The following is a 25527-nucleotide window of genomic DNA, read 5'->3' as shown; positions in this document are numbered from 1 at the left end:
TGTAATGTGTATGCCTTTTAAAACTGGCATTACAATATATATATTTTAAAAAATGACGACATGTGTTCATACATAAAAACACCTAAGCAGACATGCTTTATGTGTTTTGAGTATTACAAACTGTACAGAGGAAGAATGATATTACATTTATATTGGCAATTCATTGTACAGTGTATTGCGGATCTCTGCAAATCATATTGCAACATTCAAAACACAAAATCTGGATTAGAAAAAAAACATTTCGATCAGGCAATTAAGCTCTTTTAAGCTATAATTTGTCGGCTGATTCACCAAAATTCTATTTAATAAGCAAACAATGTGGTGCTCACTTGTGTGAGAGCTCTGTGACATTGTTGTAATACCTGCGTCTGACAGTAGAGTTTATCTTTTTGAGAATTGGTCCAGTTTACATTGATGAATGAATTAAGCGTGCAAGGGCTGTTTGATCTTCACTGAACTTTAGTATCCTTTTGCACAGTTGAAATTGATTTTGCAGCTTAAACGTTGTAGGAGTACAAGGTACAAACCGATTTCAGCAGCTTGTTAGTAACACGTTTCTATCTGTAGCACTGTGCCCCGTGTACAACGCTTCATAGCAATCTACTGCACATAAAGACTCTAAGCACCATAAACACTTCAAATCAGTAAAGTGGTCATGGTTCTTGGACTAACCATTGAAGCCACATTAGCTGAACTGAGATTATTGTGTAAATTTCAGAATCGGATTGGTCCCCGGCAGCATACATCGACTGCATCATTAGTTGCGCTTGCATTGTGCAGCGAGCGCTGGGACAATGCAGGTGGCACTTCAGTAGCATTTCCTGCCTGGTCCTAAAAGCTGGGGCTGGTCAAACAGCTTGTCAGTGGGTGGGCACAGTCTGCCCTTTTCTGGGTGCGATTTTCTTAATGATTCGACCCATTACGAGAGGTATCCAGTCTTCACTACTTTTACTTACCTGTAGTGTTCCCACAATAAAATAAATAAGTCAATAGACTACAAATTTAATAAGTCAGGATTTGTCTCAGTTTGAACTTCGTCACAGGCTCTTGGATGGGCCTGCTTGCCAGCCTCAGGACTATGGGCCCTGCAATATACCTTGCCCAATGCACTTTAAAAGGCTCCGTTCATGTGATGTATGTACTTTTGTACTCCAGAAAGAGAGACCGACCGTTAGCCCTGATTCTCTGGAATGGTTTTGGGCATAGGACCATGTGCATGGTCGGTCAAAATTGACTTCCGTGGAAATCCCGAACCCCTGAACTGGTCTGGGTGATTTTTGGATATGTTGGTCCCCGAGATCGAGGCTACCAGGGGATATGACTTTTGTGGGGTTTCCATGTGTTTTGGGAGTACTTTCAGGTTATTGTAACTATATGTTTTCTGTGCCTGGAGATAATTGAGTTTAGTACAGTTCCTGACTCAATTAAATCTCAGGCACAGGGTAGTGATTATCTTATTTTGTGTGGGAGTGTCCTGGACCTGAGGGCCAATGTAATTCCAGTGTGTACTTTGTCACAGTCCCCTCTCAGGTCCAGTGGGGAATGCTCCTGGAATATGTTATTTAAAACCCCTTGCATGGGGACTTGCATATAAGGCCAGTTGTGGCTGCCATTAAACAGTTCCTCTTCACCTTTAACATAGAGCCATGTCTCATGCTTAGAGGGAACAGCTATATTCACTCTGGGGATTGCTATAATCACTATACTCCCTTGGATTATAATCACTAGCTCTTGTAAGAGCTATCCTGCTATACTCTCTGGAGTAGGAGAGGTCTACCCATTTGTTGGATCCTGGTCTTTGGTCCATGGTGGGTGGAGGACGACGAGACCCCAGCCCAGCTGCGGCGGCTAAGGGTCTACAGTGCTGATGGTGTCTGGTGTAGTGCTTGGAGTACTTGGTTGGCAGAGGTACTAGTCGGGGTGCCAGACGGTCCGTATTATTTTCACAGAAACCGTCTAGCAATTTCTATTATATCCCACCGCAGCCAATTACTTATGGTGTGTCTTCACGAGGGCAAAGCAAGTAACAGAGTTTTATTTTAAGTGATACTTTATTGCGTTTTCTTTGAAGAGCAGCCCAATAAGATTCTGGTATTTGAAATAAATACAGGAAACCATATGAATGACACATTCTGGATAGAATTGTGTCTGTGATTAGGCTTTTTATTATTCCATTGTTAAACAGAACAGTAAATCACCCTTTGGAATCAGTTCTGCTCTTTGATCCTTAAGATATTTACCTTGAGCTAAACTCACTTGCAATGCTCTTCATTGTTAATCTTCACCCACTGAAGTCTGTAATGTTTGTTTTATTTGAATTTACTTTATCAAACTGTGACTTATAAGATATTAGTGAATAAAGGTTGCTTGTAGAAGAATATGCTGTTTATAACTATAGTGTGAAAGGTCACATAGCTTGGCAGTTACACACATTACAAAAATCACGCAACTATCAGTGTTACACACATCATGGAGATGAGGTGTGTAATTCACTGATACAGATTACACGAGGACAGTATGGCTGTAATTGTATTAAGTAAAATACTGCAAAATGTTACGTGGCAACCTTTATTTGCCTCGTCATGTTGAAAAACCTGTGTAGAATGTTTTAATATTGGGATATTTTCTGTGTGAGGGGGAGGGCGCGCTATTTTTAAATTATTATTACCACATTCTATTTTATTTTCTCTTTTGAAATTTTGCACCCCTATGAATTTTGCGCCCATGGTAATCTCCCCTGTGTCACCCCTCTACGCTACGCAACTGCAGAGATAGTTAGACCGATGTAGTGTGTGTTTGTGGATACATATGGAGAATTTCGGTTTTAATTTTTCTTATAACCATTTGCCACCAACCAATAAAGCAGAGGCCAAAGGTACATTGCAAAAAAGAGGCCATGTAGATTTACTGTTCTTCCCTCAACCTGTGTGCGGTGTATAAAAGGGGTTCAATAATCTTGGGGGGTGTCCATAAAATGCCCTTGCCCCTATTATCTCTTTTGAGGTAGAGCAGAATAGAGGGGTAATGTGATGTTTTTTTCCCCTCTGTTTGCTTTAACATACCTGTCAATCTTCCTTGCCCACGTTCCTTGACCGAGGTGGGCATTGGAAGAGTGCAGTCACACAGAGCACTGTGCAAGAAGTGGCCCATCACAGTGGCAGAGCCACCATCAACAGGATAGTCAGGCTTATTGACCGCCTGCTCCCTCAAGCAGACCATGCATGTTTCACACTGTGCCTGATTTTAGTATCCAGCCCCCTACTGCTATTTGAAATCTGCTGATGAAACAAGTCCACGGGACTTATTTTTGCTAGGACAGGACCCAAAATTGCGTGACTGTCACAGAGAAATTCATTCATTCATAGGAGCCAAATAGTTCTAAACAGAGAACTTACTGACACGGGATTCAGTACTGGGCAGAGGTCAAGTTCACAGATTCTCCTTAAACCAGAAACCATTAGGTTCAGAGGAAATCACAGGGACAACAAATGTCTTCTGAATTCCATACAAAAATAGCAAAAATGATGGCACACTTGTCATCAGTAAATATTTTACAATACAAGAAAGGAGGCATCTGGGAAAGAAAATGGTTTTGTTATCCCTGTGTTAAAGGATCACTCTATGTACCATAACAAATTCTCATCATTAGTGTAGATTTTACCCATCTACTTATAACTGTGACAATTCACCTGCTGCGTCTGTTTAAAACTCAGAGCTTTAAACACACGGCACTTTGGAATAATATGCCCACCACACACTACAGAGTCCTATTCCAATCCGTGTGGTTAGCCTCCTGGAAGGTCCAAAAATCCAGAAAACCTTCTTGTAGGTTACAAGAGACTAATTATCGGATATAAGAAAGAAAGAATCCTGACATTTTCAAATAACAACATTAGTCTATTCTACCACGGTACATGATAGAAAGGGAAGAAAAAGAAAGATGCTGAATTCAAACTTTGCAAGATACAACGTATTAAAATGCAATTCATGGATTTTGGGATCTTTTATGACCTGATGTTTATTTACACAAATGCTTTAAAAAAAAAAAACATGGGAAAGTAGTTTTTTTTTTGTGTTTTTTGTTTTTTTACTTTTAACATAATTAAAACATAATCATCACATCAATAAATATAAATGCAATTCACAGGATAATAAAACACAATACAATTTACAAAAGTTAAACATATGGACAATCTTTTTTTTTTCTCTCTTCTTTTTTTAAATAATTATTTGATTCATAACCTGGCTTACTCTAAAATAGCAGTCTGAGCTGAATAAGAAGTTAGAACCCAATAAAATGAACACTATGGATAAAAGGTGTGTGCATTTAACATACAGGCCTGTCACAATTGTGGATTTGTTTCTAAACATTGTAACCTCTTAATAATATTAATGGGCCTGTGCTTGGTCTTGAGACAGCATGTAACCATCATATTCAAAATGACCTTGTATTACTTAAACCAGATTGGTCACTTTCATATTTTGCAAAGACTCACGTAGATGACATCTCCGGTTAGTGTCTGGTGGCAATGGGGTGCAGTGTTTAAGGTAAGTTTACTTACCTGAAGCAGATGTAGTCCCTCGTGGTGACACTATCGTCTTCCTGCAGACCACCCGCAAGACTGTGGAAGCCTCCTGAGATCAGGAGCTTGCAATGAGTGAGATGATGCCAGAATCTCCGTCTCTTGTGATGGTTGCTGGGACTGCACAAGGTTGACAGCAGAATTTTCAACTTTTGTCAACCTCAGGCTTGTCCAAAAGATGTTCTTTATAAAATACTCAGGAGTGACAGAGCCACTTTAAAGAGCTTGTTTTTTTTTTTATCATCCTTAAAGTTCTTTCTCGATATGAGATGTTGGCATAATGTGGAAAAGGCTAGAGCTGGGTCTAGCAGCTTCCATCTGGAAGGTCTTTCTCATTACCCAACTTGACCTATGTGACATATTAGACCTCTCTCCTGTGCGCATCCTTTAAGGTTACTTGAAACAGCAGCCTCCCCAGGGAACATATTAATTAGCTCAATACTTTTTAATTAGCATTATTTCCGATTACACTAGACACAGGGAGACACATCTGGTTAATCCCCAGCTATTTATTGAGAAAACATTTAAAGTTTCAGGTTTGGATCCAAGCCTTCGTATTTCTGGGGGAGGGGCTTGATGGGGTGTGTTTGTTTTTTGTAGTTAATAAATGGGCTGGACATCTCTTACCATATATTTTAAATAAGTTATGGAAATATTCATTCACACATAGATGATGTTTTTCAGGATTTCCTTTAATTTGCTATAAAACTCCTGCTGCCTTTCCCCCCTGATTCTGGTTCTATGAACTTTGCCCATATTTGTCATATTTTCCTGACAGCTGTTAGTTAGCTATTTATCTATATTTAAATAGAGCAAATGTTTTTTGTTTCTCTTTGTAAGCGGTTTATTAAAAAAATATATGTTTCTTTAAAAATCGGCAACACAAAAAAACAACCAACCAAAATTTCTTGCTGAGATTTGTCATCACCTTTAAAAAAAATAAAATAAAATATCAACTTTTTTTTGGACAATATTAAAATACAATTTAAAAAAACAAAAAACTTTTTAATATATATATATATATATATATTTTTACAGTTAAGTCATTGTTAGAGGGAAAAGGCCAGTCCTTTAAAATTAAAATACAATTATTTTTCAAAATCCTTCTTACATACTATCTCAAATTAACAAGAGATTAACATGTTATGCAGAGGAAATTAATCAGATTTGTCATTCGATTCTTTGCGCAATGGTTTTAGCCGTATAAATACAACATATGTTTTTAAGATGCTTTTTCTGGTGCCATGCATACAAAGTCTTTTCCACAGCCAATGTCCTCTCCTTGTGTCACATGACTGCAATGCTTACACATGCAATCGAAGCATACGTGAGTGGACTCTGAATGGGATCCCTGCGATAACGGTGTTCAGAGCTGAACTGAAGGGAAATTAATATCCTATCAATATGTATAACTTGGTAGCCAATTAAAAAGGCACACACGATATAAAACTAAACCTTGACGCATGCATCCTTTTAAATACAAACTCTAGCAGTCTGTCGCACTTTTGTTTCATAGTGGTGGCTAGTTTGCTTAAATGTTTTGCTTCTTCGGGAATGTACTTTAAAATAAACTAAACATATATCGCTCTCAGGACAATATATTACCGATCTTGTTAAAGAAAACAATGATCAAATGATTCATTAGCAGTATGTTGCTAATAAAAGGCCCCTGTTTGTCTCCTGGGAAGGGACACAGAATTGGTGGACCTCTGTGTTCTTCTTTACTCCAATGAGCGATGAATGCTATAAATCAGGAGTTTAGTAGGATACTTTCACCAGAGTTAAAAGGAAAGTTAACACGTATCACTGGGTTACGATACTCACGTGTGTTTGTTTCTAAATGCATAATGAAAAATAAAACAAGATGCTTCTGTTAATGGCACTTCAAAACACGTGGAACTTGAAGTTACGTAAAATTACTGCACTCCCATAGAGCGTTCCTGTTGTGGTATCATTACAAAATCTATCAATCTCTATCCCCCCTTTTTAATGCAGCCTCACCGGCCTCTGTCGGAGTATCTTTTTGTCTTTGATTTTTTGTTTCTTGCCTCGCCAGTTTTAAGGATGCAGATGCAAGCTGATACACCAGCAATTGCTTTGGGCAAGTCGGCCCCTTTCACCCATTTCTTTTTATCCTTGTCATACACCTGTACGGCTTTAGAAAATGCTGTGTTCTCCCAGCTGTAACCACCAAGGATATAAATTTTGCCATCCATAACAGCCACTCCGGATTCACTGTTTGGCTGCAGCAAGGGGGCTATTCGAGTCCATTGATTACACTGGGGGCTGTAGCTCTCCACACTGAGTATATCAAACCGTTCCATCGACTCCAAGTTATCATCGCTGCCACCTATAGAGTAAATACTGTCTTCTAAAGTACACATGCTGTGCCAACCTCGAGCCGTGATCATAGGCCGCCTCTCCTCCCATGCGTCTGCACGATGGTCGTAACACAACATGTTTTTCCTGTAAGGCCCGATCTGGTAGTCATGTCCCCCAGATATGTAGACATATTCTTTGTGCACAGTTCCAGCATGGCCATAAGTGAATCTACAAAAAATAAAAAATAAGCAAAATATATATTAAAAGCTGCACCAATTAATTATTTTGTTTTATTTTTTGGGGGGGGGGGGGTATAAGCTCCGTAATGCATGAAAAACAGGGGGAGACCTGTAGCCTGCAGAACCTCTTTAAAATATTGTAAAACAGGGGGTGAATTCTAACCAGGAATGTCTCCTTTTTAAATGTTGTTATGTTACTTTAACCCCTTCAGGACCAAACTTCTGCAATAAAAGGGAATCATGACATGTCATGTGTCCTTAAGGGGTTAAACATATTTATTCTTTCATTAATTTAACAGCCATACAACAAAGGATCACCAAAGAGTACCCTTATCTTTATGAGGTTTTTGATAAACAAATGGTAGGTTAAAGTTTAAAGTCTTGATTGCTAAATATTTAGATCAAGAAGCACAATCAGCCTTGATTAGCTGATCTGCAGGGACACCTTTCCTCCGAGCGTGCAAGTTCACTGAGGTGGCACACTTCTTTTGCACACTTGTAATGACGCAAGTGGCATCACTGGCCTGCCCACATGCATACCAATCTCTACTAAAGCCCTCGTGCCCAGGCTGTATTCCTGCTGGTGTTGGCATGCATGTATTCGGTTTGTCCAGTAACACAAATTAATTATTTTAGACTTTCTACATTACATGTTTCTTACTTTGGTGGGTATCATGGTGCTTGCACCTAGAGTTGCCTTCACACCAACCACAATGGTAGCATTGTACTTTCTTTATTTCTGTTTATTTTTTTTACTCATACCCACTATGGAAATCATGCTGAATATAGAACAGTTTCGTGTTACACACACACACACACACACACACACAAAAAAAAAGGAAGAAAGAAAATATTTTTTCACATGCATAAACACAAACACACACACACACACAAAATTGAAATTTCCGATTCCCTTCAAATTAGTGCTTTATATACAACTACAAATTATGGCATTAACAGTCAGTGGGCTGAGTTTTTAAATCATGGTTCGCTCTACCAAGTACCTGCTTTATTCTAACGCTGCAATCTAACAGAGCGGAAACAAAACATGTCCGCACAAACACCCCAGTTTATTTTGCACTGTTATTGCATCATTTACTGGCTCCGCTTCCCCGGGGAATAGACGTGGAACACGGAATGTTTATACACACACAGTGCCACATTGGATTTAGCTGTGAATGTAGATGAATTGGGCAGGCCTATACAGCGGTAATATTGAAACCATTCAGTGCAGTTTGCTTCACATTGCATCACACTCTGATAAATTCTTTATTACAACTTGGTTTCTGTAATATACGCTTTTCCAAATTAGATCAAAACAGAAAAGTATTAATTCATAACGGAGTGATAAAACTATACCGCTGAGGTTTAACCGATCGCAATAAAAAAGAAAAATCTCACAGACCAAAATCTTCCTGATAAAATTAATGTTCATACGGTAATGATGTGCTGTTTAAAATATACACAAGAATTAGAAGATAGATCCACCCAGCCTGGATATCCCATTCAGTTTTCTTTTAAAATGTAAACTCATTAAACAATGAGATTCAAGCCAGGTCAACTTGTGTCCTTTGCGATGTATTTAATTAAGTTAAGTGTTGTTACTCATCAATTGGCAGAAAGACTAAATATAGATCTAAGTACAGATTAAGGAACAGTGCATACAAACAATAAATGTAGTCTTAAAATCGCCAATCTCAGCAAACAAATATGTGGATTCATTTCCACCATACAGCCATATTGTGTTAAGCCCACCACTACGTCCGAGTACCCCAATATCGGTGGGCCCTACTCTAATTTTAACATGGGAAATTAACATGCTGACTGCAATACTTCCAAGGTTTCAGGGATTATTCTCAAATGTATACTTTCCTGTGGTCACCTCCAAATGTGCATCTATATTGGATGGGCTGGGTGCTCAACCCAAAAGGAATCTGGTCTGAATTTTTAATATACACGGATGAAGAGAATGGCAGGCAAATTGTGGAACATGCATTTCTCAGCAGTGCTGCCATAAAGACCAAAATACAGATTAGGGAACAGGGCACACAAAAATAATTAAATAAAATACATTTTAAAAACACAGTTTTAACAAGATTACTTAGCATAGCCTATCATAGAAAACAAATGGAGGTGACCACAATAAAGCATACATTTAAGGAGAGTGTTTGGAAGCAAATAAAGCAGTAAGTATTGCAGTTAGCATATTTATCTCCCGTGTTACAATTAGTGTAGGACCCACCGATACTGGGGTACTGCGACGTAACACGATAAGGCCAAATGGTGTAACTGAATCCCCATATTGGTTAGTTACAATAGCTGACGTTAAGTAGCTTTGTCAAATTTAAAACTGTATTTTTTTAATTATTTTTTAACTTCCTTAATCTGTATTTTGTATATATTATGTTTTTTCCAGTTTTCCCAGTTGTGCCCTCCAATTCCCTTCTGGAACTCTAGATCCGACCATAATATTTATTAACCAATATAATGAAGTGGACTGTATTCGGTTATGGCATATTTTAGTGGTCCCATAATCAAAAGAATTAAAATACTTTTTTTTTTTTTAAAAACTAAAAAATAAAATAATTTTCCAGGATTTTTGGCAACATTTTTACAAGTGTGTTTTCTATTTAAACTGACTGTTTAGTAAATAATCTTCATGTCTGAGAATTTTTCTTTTTTGTTTTGAGGTTGTTCTGTAGGTTGTATAAATAATATTTTGTTGTGGAAGCAATTAATGGGAGACTCCAGGTACCGAACAAATGAACCACAACACCCAGAAATGCTAGTCACAACACCATGTATACATACCTCCCAAGTGTCCCTATTTAAGAGGGATAGTCCCTATTTGGGCCCCAATCCATCGGTCTGTCTTATCTATCCTAATGTCTATCATTCATGCCTCTGGACAGTCTTGATTTTTGGGTCCTGTCCTGTCATCCCACCCTAGTCCCCTGATGTCCCACTTTTGAAGACACCAGGGAACTGACCCAAGGGCATTTCAGAGAGTGCTGAAACAGTACTCCCTGCAGGGTCTGACCTCAGTGCACCAGCTAAAATGATTGGCAGGCAGCCTTTTAGTGCAGGTCCACTCCATTGAGTCAGAACCAGTGATGCAACAGTATCTTTACCCCCGTCCCACCAGCATCCCATTTCTGGGTCGGCCGATGTTGAGAGGTATGCTTTTTTTCTAGGAGCTCCATATTGTTGGTGTGTGAGTGTATAACAGAGCTCCACAGCAATAATACTCCCACTAATGTGTGAGTGTATAACAGAGCTCCACAGCAATAATACTCCCAGTAATATGTCTGAGTGTATAACAGAGCTCCACAGCAATAATACTCCCACTAATGTGTGAGTGTATAACAGAGCTCCACAGCAATAATACTCCCAGTAATGTGTCTGAGTGTATAACAGAGCCCCACAGCAATAATACTCCCACTAATGTGTGAGTGTATAACAGAGCTCCACAGCAATAATACTCCCAGTAATGTGTCTGAGTGTATAACAGAGCTCCACAGCAATAATACTCCCACTAATGTGTGAGTGTATAACAGAGCTCCACAGCAATAATACTCCCAGTAATGTGTGAGTGTATAACAGAGCTCCACAGCAATAATACTCCCAGTAATGTATGAGTGTATAACAGAGCTCCACAGCAATAATACTCCCACTAATGTGTGAGTGTATAACAGAGCTCCACAGCAATAATACTCCCAGTAATGTGTCTGAGTGTATAACAGAGCTCCACAGCAATAATACTCCCACTAATGTGTGAGTGTATAACAGAGCTCCACAGCAATAATACTCCCAGTAATGTGTCTGAGTGTATAACAAAGCCCCACAGCAATAATACTCCCACTAATGTGTGAGTGTATAACAGAGCTCCACAGCAATAATACTCCCAGTAATGTGTCTGAGTGTATAACAAAGCCCCACAGCAATAATACTCCCACTAATGTGTGAGTGTATAACAGAGCTCCACAACAATAATACTCCCAGTAATGTGTCTGTGTGTATAACAGAGCTCCACAGCAATAATACTCCCAGTAATATGTCTCTGTATAACAGAGCTCCCCAGCAATAATACTCCCAGTAATATGTCTGAGTGTATAACAGAGCCCCACAGCAATAATACTCCCACTAATGTGTGAGTGTATAACAGAGCTCCACAGCAATAATACTCCCAGTAATGTGTCTGAGTGTATAACAGAGCTCCACAGCAATAATACTCCCAGTAATGTGTCTGAATGTATAACAGAGCTCCACAGCAATAATACTCCCAGTAATGTGTCTGAGTGTATAACAGAGCTCCACAGCAATAATACTCCCAGTAATGTGTCTGAATGTATAACAGAGCTCCACAGCAATAATACTCCCAGTAATGTGTCGGAGTGTATCACAGAGCTCCACAGTAATAATACTCCCAGTAATGTGTCGGAGTGTATAACAGATCTCCACAGCAATAATACACCCAGTAATGTGTCGGAGTGTATAACAGAGCTCCACAGCAATAATACTCCCAGTAATGTGTCTTAGTGTATAACAGAGCCCCACAGCAATAATACTCTCAGTAATGTGTCTGAGTGTATCACAGAGCTCCACAGCAATAATACTCCCAGTAATGTGTCTGAGTGTATAACAGAGCTCCACAGCAATAATACTCCCAGTAATGTGCCTGAGTGTATAACAGAGCTCCACAGCAAATATACTCCCAGTAATGTGCCTGAGTGTATAACAGAGCTCCACAGTAATAATACTCCCAGTAATGTGTCTGAGTGTATCACAGAGCTCCACAGCAATAATACTCCCAGTAATGTGTCTGAGTGTATAACAGAGCCCCACAGCAATAATACTCCCACTAATGTGTGAGTGTATAACAGAGCTCCACAACAATAATACTCCCAGTAATGTGTCTGTGTGTATAACAGAGCTCCACAGCAATAATACTCCCAGTAATATGTCTCTGTATAACAGAGCTCCACAGCAATAATACTCCCAGTAATATGTCTGAGTGTATAACAGAGCTCCACAGCAATAATACTTCCAGTAATGTGTCTGTGTGTATAACAGAGCTCCACAGCAATAATACACCCAGTAATGTGTCGGAGTGTATAACAGAGCTCCACAGCAATAATACTCCCAGTAATGTGTCTTAGTGTATAACAGAGCCCCACAGCAATAATACTCTCAGTAATGTGTCTGAGTGTATCACAGAGCTCCACAGCAATAATACTCCCAGTAATGTGTCTGAGTGTATAACAGAGCTCCACAGCAATAATACTCCCAGTAATGTGCCTGAGTGTATAACAGAGCTCCACAGCAAATATACTCCCAGTAATGTGCCTGAGTGTATAACAGAGCTCCACAGTAATAATACTCCCAGTAATGTGTCTGAGTGTATCACAGAGCTCCACAGCAATAATACTCCCAGTAATGTGTCTGAGTGTATAACAGAGCCCCACAGCAATAATACTCCCACTAATGTGTGAGTGTATAACAGAGCTCCACAACAATAATACTCCCAGTAATGTGTCTGTGTGTATAACAGAGCTCCACAGCAATAATACTCCCAGTAATATGTCTCTGTATAACAGAGCTCCACAGCAATAATACTCCCAGTAATATGTCTGAGTGTATAACAGAGCTCCACAGCAATAATACTTCCAGTAATGTGTCTGTGTGTATAACAGAGCTCCACAGCAATAATACTCCCAGTAATATGTCTCTGTATAACAGAGCTCCACAGCAATAATACTCCCAGTAATATGTCTGAGTGTATAACAGAGCTCCACAGCAATAATACTTCCAGTAATGTGTCTGTGTGTATAACAGAGATCCACAGCAATAATACTCCCAGTAATGTGTCTGAGTGTATAACAGAGCCCCACAGCAATAATACTCCCAGTAATGTGTCTGTGTGTATAACAGAGCTCCACAGCAATAATACTCCCAGTAATGTGTCTGAATGTATAACAGAGATCCACAGCAATAATACTCCCAGTAATGTGTCTGAGTGTATAACAGAGCCCCACAGCAATAATACTCCCAGTAATGTGTCTGTGTGTATAACAGAGCCCCACAGCAATAATACTCCCAGTAATGTGTCTGTGTGTATAACAGAGCTCCACAGCAATAATACTTCCAGTAATGTGTCTGAGTGTATCACAGAGCTCCACAGCAATAATACTCCCAGTAATGTGTCTGAGTGTATAACAGAGCTCCACAGCAATAATACTTCCAGTAATGTGTCATTAAACTACAATAAATGTGTTTAGAAATCAGTCTGTGTGAATAGGATACATTGTTCTGGTTTTAAATCATTTTATTTGCATTTATTTTTATTAGTAAGTCACCTAAAATTTCTCAGAACAGCCCTGCCCCTGGCCCCACCCTCACCCACACTTCTAAAATTAAAGTGTGCCTCTTTGTTCACTGCAAATTTTGGGAGGGTTGGGTAGTAAAAAAGTTTGTAGTAAAAAGATGGAACACTGCAGGCTGGGAGCGAGGAGCAGAAAAGCAGTGATTAAGTGGCAAATAATTGTTATCATATAAAAAAAAAAAAAAGCAATTATTTTTAGAAGATTAATTAAAATAAAATAAAAAAAAATTAAAAGCCCTTTTACTGCCCCTTTATATATTGCAAAAGCTATTTAAACTGTTCACAATGGTAGAGTAGAGGAGACTGACTGTTGCACCCAGTGTTTGTGAACCACAAATCCTATTGACTGGTTGAGTATTAAGGGAAATAAATGTCTTATGTGCCCTCACGGAGACAGGGTGCTCATTAACGGTTAAGTCTTGCTTTTTGGCTGTCAGAGTTTGGTGTTGTGGAGGCATTAGACTGAATTAAAATAGATCCAATTATTGCAATCAATCAAAAAGTATTTGTTACAGTGGGAGTCATCCCCAACATCCCTGGAACGGCTATTAGAAGAGGCAATGGCTAGTGACTACTGTAAAGAAGCAGATATTTGAATGATTTATCCAACACACTAACGTACAATTGGCTGGGGTGTTGGTTAGGCTTCCTGCCACTTTTACAATGATAGGTTCAGCCCTGCAAATCACGGTTATTAGAATTACAAAAATATATTTTACACATGTACGAAACGGGTTTGTTAATTATAGAATTCAAAGCACAGGTTCACCTTGGCAGCTCAGATACGTATGTCCAGGTATCCTGCTGAGGGCAGTAGGATTCGACCGAAGATAGGGCACCATTTTCATTCCTACCTCCAACAGCAAGCAGTTTGTCGCTTACTGCACCCAGATAGAAGTCCACTCTACGTTGGTTCATGGATGCAACCTATACACGTTGGGAAAAAACACTGATTACCTGTCTATTTTATAGTAAAAAAAAAAAAAGAGGGCTATTGTTATATGTTTGACATGCCCAAAACATAGTTTTTAATGGAGTCTACAGAACCATGTCTCTGCAGGTCAAAGTATGCATTGTTTCTGCTGTCAAACAGATGATATCCTACCTACAGCAAACTTTCCTTTTTTTAAGATTTGAGTAGAACAACCATGAGCGGTGTCAATTACTGGGCCAAGTCTCAAGATGTCTGTGTGTAGATGGACTTGGCTACCTCTGAGGTCTACCTCAATAGTGGAAAAGGATACTCAATTCTTTAAACTCCCTTCTCCCTTGGATCTGGTTGTCTTTCTCAAGAACTTGGGACGTGGTCTGGTGCCACAGTTTGCTGCAGAATCATCCACGTCCCGAGATGTCCAAAACATTGTTTAATGTAGGCCACATGCAAGTGATGCCCCAACGTCTCAATTTAATATTTTTTTTTTTTTTTTAAAAAAAAAAGCTTTTCAAAGGATCACAGTCCGTCAGAAAAACTTTTCATATGATTTATCTACAAGAATTCCCATAGATTTTAATGGTGACTACTGGAGACAAGTCATTTGAAAACAGATTGTGATCATTTGAAGAGCCGAAAAAATGAAATTGAGTCCTAAGTGCTTCATGCAATAATGCACCACTGTTAAAGAGAATCTCCAGGCACCATAACAACTTCACCAACACGAAGTTGTTATGGTGCCCGCCTGGTTCCTTTAACATTATGTAAGTAAAATACTTGCTGTACATATAAAGCGCTAGTCATCATAACATGTTTATTTTGGCTGTTTTTTGACAAAGGCTTTAAAGTTGGCGTTTTCTTCTACTTTAGTATAATTTGTTTCAATATTTTTAATGTCTGTCCATTTTTTCCAATTGTCTATCCCTGCCCTCGTATCCCCCAGTTAGAGGATCATTTTGGGGAGCCATTCTGCTCTAGTTTTCCATACACCTTCTTAAGAGTTTTTTTTTTTTTTTTTTTTACACTTGGTTAAAGGGATATTCTAAATATCAAAACAACTTTAGCTTAATGAAGCAGTTTCTGTGTATATATCGTGCCCCTGCTGTTTCACCGCTCAATTCTCTGAATTTTAGGAGCTAAAATCATTTTGGTTTCTGTCGCTAGACATACCTACCCTGTCTGTGACTCACACAGCCTGCATTAAAATGGGTTTCATTTTTAATTAGATGTTAAACTTTAGAAGTTTTTATCTCCTGCTCAGTAAATTAAAGGGATACTGTAAGTGCCAGGAATACAAAGCTGTATTCCTGACACTATAGTTTCCTCTAACTCCCCTTTCCTTGTGACTCCCCCCTACCCGGTGAATAAAGGTTAAAAAAAAACCTTTATTTACTTACCTTATCCCAGCGCTGATGTCTCTTGGCAGTGGGTTGCGGCTCCGCCATCTCTGACTGTGCTCAATGAGGGGGCGTTAATGCGCATGCGCGTTGAGTGCCACACGTGCTTTAGACCTTCCCATAAGAAAGCATTGAATCAATGCTTTCCTATGGGGACACTGGATGTACTCATACACTAAGTGCAATAGAGACAGTGCACCCAGACAACTTCAATTAGCTGAACTAGTCTGGGTGCCTATAGTGTCCCTTTAAACTTTAATCACATACAGGGGGCTCCTACAGAGTTTAAAAGTCTATTGATAAGAGATTTTAAATTAAAAAGAATTTGCAATTAAGGAAGTGTAAACATTAGATGACACTTTACAGGAAGTGTTTAGGAAAGCTGAGTAAGTCACATGCAGGAAGGTGTGACTATGTCTGTATGAACAAAGTGATTTAACTCCAAAATGGCAGATAATTGAGCAGTGAGACTATAGGGGCATGATTTATACACCAAAACTGCTTCATTAAGAAAAATTTGTTTTGGTGTCTATAGTGTGTAAATAGATAGACCTTGAGTCCATCAAATTCAGTGTTTTACACATCTGTATTACAGCTGTTGATCCAACATCATGTTTTTCATTACCATTACTTTAAACCATTTGGCTTTCATTTGACACCTTGGTTCATCTTACCATGATAGCTCAGATTATTGCATACAGTCCATCTTACATAGCTGAACCTAATTCATTAGCAGTGGTTTGCATATATATTACAACTATTCTGCTAATTGCTCTCTGTATGATACTGATCTTACTGAATGTAATTAAATTGATTTTTTTTCACAACAAAAGATTAAAAAATACTCACTGAAGGGAGAACAGAAGAATATTTTTGGGACATTTTATGACTTCAATGTCCAACAACATGACTTTGGGATGATCTCAGAATTATGGTTTCCTACTTGACTTACACCTATATGTTTATCAACCAATAACTAGGTGGTTGTACGGATGTGGATTTTGACAACTATGATATGAATACTAGAACGTACTCTTGATAATGGTGAGCAAGCACTGTATTTGTAGCGGTTGTGTATTTGTAGCTGTATAGAAGTCTCACCTTAATCCACTGACTCCAGCGGGGATCATACCTGTAGAGAAGGTTGGAGGCAGCATCTCCACCATTGTCCCTTGAGAAACTCCCTCCAGCAACAAAGATGAAGTTGCCTTGAACCGTAACACAGTGATGACTCCGTCTGGCTGGCAGCTGTGTTTCAGACACCCATTGCTCCTTCTTGATGTCCATACTACATACGTCATCACTCAGCTCGAGGCAATGCTCAGACACCTCTCCACCAACAAACAGAAGTCTCTCAATCCCTTTGCGGAGAGTACTCCGCGTATTCTGAAGTAGTGGTTGTAAAGCTACATTGTTATGATAGTGGACAGCTTCCTCCACTAACCTCTCGCAATTTGCCTCTTTTGGGAGGAGCGAGCATATTGCCGGTTTCACTCGATGTAGGAGATCACTTTTTGGGATTAGCTGAAAACGGATGTTCTGGAGTACTTGGTAGGCTTGGCTTTCCCTCTCGGAGCTTTGGGTCAACCACTGCAAAGCAGACTGCAAGAGGTCATGTTCACTGACATGCTGCACCTGACTGCTCGTTAGGTACTGGCAAAGTTTTGGGGTAGAGATATTTAGCAAAAAGTCATTTGTGAAGGAAAGGGTACTGTAGTTCTGAAGGACAAAGGAGTCGATAAATGAGCCAAGGCGCTCTAGACTAAAGATGGAAGCCAGTTCCTGGAGGTAAAGATAGTTGTCTTCACTGACCTCGTTCTCCAAGTATTCACAGCAGAAGTCCACCACCTTCCAGACTTGCAGGAGATGGGCCGTTTCCAAGACATAATCAATGTTCCCTCCGTCCAGTGTCAAATCACAGCTGTATAGGAAGTCAATCACAGCTTTCAGACCTATATAGGAAGCTCCCACCAATTCCACTTCCTTCTGATGGGCCTCACGCATACCAATCGTGAACATGGAGTTGAAGTAGTCACTACAGGCGGCCAGAAGATTTCGGTGGGCTGGCACTTTTTGGTCATCAGCCACCAGAATGATGTCACAGAATAGACCTTTTTGCCTCTGTTCATTCAGGCCTTGAAGAACAAAATTAGAGTGATCTGTCCATCTGTACAGCTAAGCCAGGAGAAAAAAAAACAACACTAGAATTAATGCTAGATAGTTACAGAACCAAGCCCACGACATGCACAGTAATTTGTGTGATAAATCGCAGAGAATAAAGATAGCTATGCATACCTTTGATGATTCACTGATCTTTTGTGGCCGGGAAACTCGGGACTGCCTTGAACCTTCCATTGTCTTTAACAAAAAATATCATATGATTAATTCATTAGATAGCTACTCAGAGTTTTAGCCATCTCTGGTTATTGAGAAAACATGCAGACGCATTGTCATTGCATAGCAATAAGTCTGTTAATAACTAGTTTAAAGGGATAGCATAGGCATAAAAACAACTTTAGCTTAATGATGCATTTTCAGTGTATAGATCATGCCCCTGCAGTCTCACTGCTCAATTCTCTGCCATTTAGGAATAAAATCACTTTTGTTTCTGTTTATGCAGCCTTAGTTATACCTCCCCTGTCTGTGATTGACAACAGCCTGCATGAAAACAAAATTATTTCATTTCCAATCACGTTACTTACTTTAAAAGTTTTTATCTCCTGCTCTGTAAATTGAACTTTACACACAAGGGTTCGCCAAGGTCTAGCAAGGTATTAACAGAGCAGCAAATGGGAAATGCTAAATTAAACAGACTGTGCAATAAAGGAATCTAAAATATCTAGGAAGGCTGTCCAAGTCACATGCAGGGAGGGGTGACTAGGGATGTATAAACAAAGTTATTTAACTTAAATGGCAGAGAATTGAGCAGTGAGACTACAGGGCCATGATCTATACACTGAAACTGCTTCATTAAAGGAACACTATAGTCACCAAAATTACTTTAGCTAAATAAAGCAGTTTGAGTGTATAGATCATTCCCCTGCAATTTCACTGCTCAATTCACTGTCATTTAGGAGTTAAATCACTTTGTTTCTGTTTATGCAGCCCTAGCCACACCTCCCCTGGCTATGATTGACAGAGCCTGCATGAAAAAAACTGGTTTCACTTTCAAACAGATGTAATTTACCTTAAATAATTGTATCTCAATCTCTAAATTGAACTTTAATCACATACAGGAGGCTCTTGCAGGGTCTAGCAAGCTAGTAACCTAGCAGGGGATAAGAAAATCTTAATTAAACAGAACTTGCAATAAAGAAAGCCTAAATAGGGCTCTCTTTACAGGAAGTGTTTATGGAAGGCTGTGCAAGTCACATGCAGGGAGGTGTGACTAGGGTTCATAAACAAAGGGATTTAACTCCTAAATGGCAGAGGATTGAGCAGTGAGGCTGCAGGGGCATGTTCTATACACCAAAACTGCTTCATTAAGCTAAAGTTGTTCAGGTGACTATAGTGTCCCTTTAAGCCAGTCTGGTAGGATCAAGTGTCAGGAGGGGTCACATAAAGCAACAAATGTAACATAAAGTGTACCTTTCTAATGCTCTCAGTGATGTTCCCTCAGTGTCCAATCAGATGATGCTTGCCAGTGGCCTCTTTCACCAGTCCTTTTGTAGACATTTTCACATTGTATATAATTTACTAGGTACTGAAACAAAGCACAGGTTACCGGGATTTAATCACACAGCAAATTAGCAAGAGAATAAAGTTTGCTGTCAGTTTCAAATAAAAAGATCAGAAAATAAATTAAATAATTTAATTCACCCAGAATAAAACGGTAGTATCTCTGCAGCCACACTGTTTATATCAGGGATATTTTCTAGATTCACATTTGGCTTTCTAAATCCTTTTTTACATTCATATAAGTTTTAAAAGCAGGAAAATACATTTGGTTTCTTCTTAAGATGATGATTTTTCACACGTTATTGATTCACGATGACGTGACATAATATCAGTTATATCAATTCTTCCATTGACTCGCAACAGCACAGAATGTTGGCGTTTAATCTTAGTCTACATGTACTGACAGCAGTCGACAGTAAGAGAGAAATGACTCTCTCCATTACCCACGAATGTATTCATGAATAATCCCAAATAATTACCATTTACATTGTATAACGATAAGACAGCATGAAAGTGATCACATCATCTTCGGATTATGAAACATGCTAGTTTGACAAAGACGTGTGTGCTCAGTCCATGTTAAATGTTCCCCTATAGGAATCAAGTGATATCAGATTATAGTCCTCAAAATAAATACCGACTATGGTTATAATGAGCATCTTTGAGTGGCTGCACCATACGTATTAATCTACTTTAACAAGTCCCATGGGTTTCCAAAAGCCACTTCATTCAAGATATGAATCTAGAGAGGCCAAACATTGTAGTACGCTATAGCTTAAAACCAAAAATGAAAGAATTGAAGTGCAGTATGTTGTGGATAAAAATACACCAGAAAACCAACATTTAAATAGATATTGTACGGAAAATAAATGCCACTTTGCAATCACCCAAAACATCCTACCTTCCAGTGCTTTCCCCTCTCAGCTTCTGAAACTTCAGCAAATGTTTATTTACTACGAGAACCTCTCAGTGATGTAAGAAAAATTTACAAAGTGGCATCACCCTCGAGGTGACACAGGCCTCCTAAAATCTACACTTTGTACCGTTCTTATCATCGAGCCATTCTTATATCCTCACAATTAGAAAGAGACGTTCCTTTCCATATATTGCGTTTAGCCATCCTATTTGTGAGGTCTGAAAAATATAATGAAATTCAGGATCCCACATTGCTCTTATTACATCTACCCATTGAACACAGTATGTGGAGAGAATAAAGGGGAAGCAATGCCAGGACACAACTGGATTATGATGTCCACTGCAAAATGTAATATACCTTTAGCCCCGTAAGGACCAAAACTTCTGGAATAAAAGGGAATCATGACATGTCATGTGTCCTTAAGGGGTTAAAGGAAAATGGAGCGTCGCATGATAAAACGGTTAACACAAGTGAAAGCTGATTTTCAAGGTTTTATTTAAGGCTGCAATTTACAGAAAAAGGACCATTCTCATTTAAAACTGTTCCTTTCCAAAAAGAGGAATATAGGAAATCCATGCATTATCCGACTCCTATACTGGACGCTTGATGTGCTACACCAATCACACTAAGGTTTGTGCACTCCTGGCCCAAGCCAGATTGATGGAGAAAATATTTAATTCTCCCCTTGGTATTTAAACGTCACATAATGAAGTATCTGAACCAGAACCATTGCTTCCATACATTGTACTCTGTATAGCTGGAAATCCCACTCATAATACGTATTACTATAAAATTATAATCAAGCTGTCTCTAATACAGCACGGGATACCATGTACTGTCCCCACTCTGCGTCCAGTCGTTACATCCTGAATCACATCACAGTCTGGGAACTACGGTCACATAATCACAAGAAACATTATTACAAAAAAAAGGACCTTACAGGAAGCACGTTATAATAATTATTAATAATAATTAGCACTTCCAGAAAAATTCCAGGACTTTCCTAACGTCAGAACTGATGGGGATATTTATATTTTTGTTTTCATACCATTCAACTGGTAAAATGTCAGGACCCCAGGATATAATGGAAAACTGACATAAAATGATACGTCCCTCTCCTGGCTAATAACATGTGATATTCTTATTATGCTGATAAATGGAGAGATGGCATGGAAGACATATAGGTTGTGGTCAGTTGCATTCTGTTGTGCCAAATAAAGAGGTGTAGTCACAATTTTGGGACTCTGTCTCTTATATCCAGTTTCTGGAGACACAAGGGGACAGTGCGACAAGAGCACAGCCACGCTGGGTAGTTGCAGTGAATTTGGTCCGATTAAGGAAACATGTCCTTTTTATGTTGTACCTCATTACTGATGACATAAATTGTGTCTATGGCCGTCACCATGCCAAAATGGCCCCTCACATCCAGGTCATACTTGCCAACGTTGGCGAATTAGCTATAGGATCATCAATTTAAAGAGGACACCCAGTCACCTGCAAAATATTAGTTCACATGTTTTACCTTGTTAATATGTTACATACACGATTTCTCCATAGAATACATGCATTGCTGGCTTTCAGCATTCATTTGCAACAGGAAACCAAGTGCTGAAACTGCAGCCAGAGCGAGCTTTGACGGAGTCTGCATTCCCAAACATACCAGCACATTCCTGGTTCTGTACATAGCCCTACGAGCAGGGTATTTGGGTAAACAGTCAGTTGTTGGTTTCTGGTCATTGATCCTTTTGACTCACCATTTACGCTTTGGATTAAAAGCTGCGTTTAGGCGGAGCCTGCAACCTGACATTTCGAATAGCTCAATAACCGTACAAATCAAATCCACGACTTATCCAACTACCCTGTACCCATCCAGCCACAACACACACCCAGACGACAGCAGCTGAACAAGCCGCACCGGTCGATGTCGTTCTTTCAGCCGCAAAGGCTGCAGAAGCGGGCACGCAAAGCCGGGGCCTACCACACACCTCCAAGCCTGGGCCTCGAGCAGATCCTGCGCGGACATCTCGCAGCACACACGGAATACCCGTACCCGCTGGAACTACCCGGCACTCCGGAACACACTCCAGCTATGGGGCGCCGCATCCACAGCAGCCCAGCTGGAACACACCCAGACGCCCGCCCTCACCCAGCAGAGTCCAGTTCAAACGGGGAGCCCCCCCTCAAGACAGCCAGACACAGCGCCAGGAGCAATAAGGCTAGGGCCTGACCACCCTGGACACTCCCAAGTGCCACAGCCTGAAAGGCCACACACCCTGGCAAAGCCGAAATACGACCCGCAGGGGCACCCCCGAGCAGCACAGCCTGAAGGGACACGCTCCCCAGCGCAGCCCAGACCTGACTCACCCAGGCACTCACAAGTACAACTGCCACCACTAATGAAAATGGAAGATGACTCTGCTCCAACCACTAAAAGGGACTTAAAAAATCCTCCCTGCCGACATCCACAAACTCCTAGCAGCTGACTCAGCCGTCATTAAGACTGAACTACGCAAAGTCACGGAAAGGGTGAGCGCCACGGAGAAGGAGGTGGTGCCGGTCCACACTCACATGAACACGATGGGCGAAGCTATTAAACAAATACAACCACAACAAACTTACCTATCAATCAAAATGTCAACCATGCAAGACCGGCAACGCCGTTCACACATAAAAATCCGAGGCATCCCCATGGCAACATCAGCCGAAGAACTGCCGCAATATATCAGGCGCCTACTAAGCACAGTGCTCCCACACACAGTGGTAAAGAAAATTATCATCGATGGGGTATACCGTCTGCCAGGACCCCCTCACCTAAAGAACAAAGCAGCCAGAGACATCATCCTCCGATGCGTCACAGTGCAAGACAAGTTACACATACTGGCGAGCCTGAAAGGAAACGCACCGCTAATGTTCGAAGGTTCTTCATTAACGTTCTTCCAAGACCTCTCAAAAGCCACCCTCTTATGGCGCAAATCCTATGGACCGCTCACCACGCGACTCCGATCAGCAGGCATCATCTACAGATGGGGCGCCATTGGGACCCTAGAGGTACGCCATGAGGGAACTACCCATATATAGACCTCAGTGGAAGAAGCATCTCCCCTCCTGGCCACCCTGGGACTGTCTAACCTAACGACTACACCACAACGGAGCCCGCTCGAGGCAACACGGGACACTGAGAACACCACCCAGTCCGAACCGGGACCCAGGGGGACCCATAACTGTTGTACACTCGTGCCTTTGAGTTCCTAATGTTTACCAACTTATAGTCAAGCGTTTCCATGTACTAACGCATATTTTCCTCTTTCTTTTCTCCCCATTATATAGGATCTACACACACACAGGATAGTGGATGACCAACCCAACCACATAGGGACCCACGCAACAAGAGCATACACACTACAAACCCAAGCACCTGGCGTCTGCCACGCCCCCCCTGCCCCCCTGCCGCCCCCTTGGTCAGGGGCACCCAAGCTAGATAACCACTCAAGACAACAAGCACCACTTCGCTGAGGCATACAAGCACCCATACATAATTCAGCACATGGGCTAGCCCACAGAGCTGGACTCTAACACACCTGCTCCCTCACGAACAGCCCAACTCCTCTACAATCACCACCAAGCCTACTGAACATTTCTATTGTTAAAACAAGCCATGCCTTACCTGAAACCCAATGACACAAAACAGTCGAACATCTCTGCCTAGATCGCTAAAAATAGTTCAAAATGTTACTGTTGTATCCAACGGTTTAATGCTTGACCCAAAATGGTGCGAATATCACACGAAATTCTCTCTAAACTTAATGCACAAATGTATAAAAATGTGATCCTGATGCACCGAAATGAAAATAAAGAATTTAAATTTCTACAAAAGCTGTGTTTAATGCAGTACTCCATTACTAAGGGTGTCTGAGCATATCAAGTTGGGAATTATGGGAGAACTGTGAAATCACAATTACTCCACATTACTGTGCCGACCGTGCACTTTTCCGCAGCTCTGTGCATTGATACAATTGGAACAAGTAAAACGTCAAAAGTGCAATATATCTAAAAGACGATAGAAAATAAAGCTAACAAAAACTAAAGGGGGTGAGGGCGCTATTCCAGTGGGAACTTACAATCTAGATCAGGGGTCCTCAAACTCTGGCCCCCCAGATGTTGCTGCAACTTCCATCATTCTCTGGCTATCTATGCAATTCAAAGAATCATGGGAGTTGTAGTTCAGCAACATCTGGGGGGCCGGAGTTTAAGGACCCCTGATCTAGGTGGTTATATTTAAGTAATTTTAGGATAGATAGATAGCTTTTAGATCTATAAAATACTATTTACAAATTCTCAATAGTTGCAATTTCCCTTTTGTAACACTAGAGGGAAGCATTGTCTACTGAATTAAACGGTTTCCCTGTGTATATAGGCAGTGTGGGTCTCTGCAGTCATGGTCATGAAATGATGTCAGTATGGGGGTCTCTATATATTTAAGGACATACCAATTCTGTAAATGCCATCAAGGGCCCCAGTGACAGCCCGTGACCTGTCACTGATTGTTTGCATTTAATCATTAACCTGGAATTCCCCTGTGAAGACAAAGCATTCTTAGATGAATAGGTTCCCCAATCCTACAACCAACATTAACCCATTCAGTGCTGCAGCCTGCACAGGTTATCACACCCCCAGCCCCCCCAGGGATCCCAGCCCTCCTACCTGGAGCAGTGGGGTCTGCTGGCTCACTCCTTTCTGTCCCCAGTTTATAATCTGGGACAGGGTTTCCTGATTCAGCAGTCCATGCAGATACCTCTCATTGCAAACTAGCCAGCAAAGCCCCTCTCCACCTGGGGTCTTACCAGGCAGCCTGTCTGGGACATGATACATTGTAACACACAGGAAACATTCCCCACACTATGGCTGCCCTCAGCATGCCTTGCTGCTAGACTTTATTAAATGTGGGGGGATCGGGGCTGATGGAGAGGGGGGCTGATCCCTGCACCCCTCAATGACTCTCCAGGAGTACCAATCTAATGACATCACCCCTTGGAAGTCCCAGTAATGCCCTGCATCAAACAGGAAGCAGGCAAGGTAAAA

The 25527-nt window shown here is 40.5% G+C and overlaps 1 protein-coding gene across 1 annotated transcript; it reads right to left on the bottom strand.

Annotated features, from left to right (window-relative positions):
• Positions 1-6561: 6561 nt before the first annotated feature.
• KLHL36 (kelch like family member 36) lies at positions 6562-25501 on the bottom strand. The gene is made up of 6 exons (XM_063438236.1): positions 25150-25501; positions 19443-19557; positions 18150-18212; positions 16956-18029; positions 14296-14453; positions 6562-7133 (listed from the first exon to the last, which is right to left on the bottom strand). The coding sequence occupies exons 3-6, from the start codon at positions 18207-18209 to the stop codon at positions 6581-6583; spliced, it is 1845 nt and encodes a 614-aa protein (XP_063294306.1). The 5' UTR covers positions 18210-18212; positions 19443-19557; positions 25150-25501; the 3' UTR covers positions 6562-6580.
• Between the last annotated feature and the right edge of the window lie 26 nt (positions 25502-25527).

The sequence above is a fragment of the Pelobates fuscus genome, chromosome 12 (assembly GCF_036172605.1).
Source record: "Pelobates fuscus isolate aPelFus1 chromosome 12, aPelFus1.pri, whole genome shotgun sequence".
NCBI classification, from domain to species: Eukaryota; Metazoa; Chordata; class Amphibia; order Anura; family Pelobatidae; genus Pelobates; species Pelobates fuscus.
This window is presented reverse-complemented; position numbering and strand designations above follow the sequence as displayed.

What these genes read in the sequence shown, in the direction of transcription:
- KLHL36 (XM_063438236.1), bottom strand. Translation starts at nt 18,209, where the DNA reads ATGGAAGGTTCAAGGCAGTCCCGAGTTTCCCGGCCACAAAAGATCAGT. An exon ending in AGATCAGTGAATCATCAAAG is followed by an intron (nt 18,030 to 18,149) that starts GTATGCATAGCT and finishes CTCCTGGCTTAG; the next exon opens with CTGTACAGATGGACAGATCA. An exon ending in TACGTATCTGAGCTGCCAAG is followed by an intron (nt 7,134 to 14,295) that starts GTGAACCTGTGC and finishes TATTTTTTGTAG; the next exon opens with ATTCACTTATGGCCATGCTG.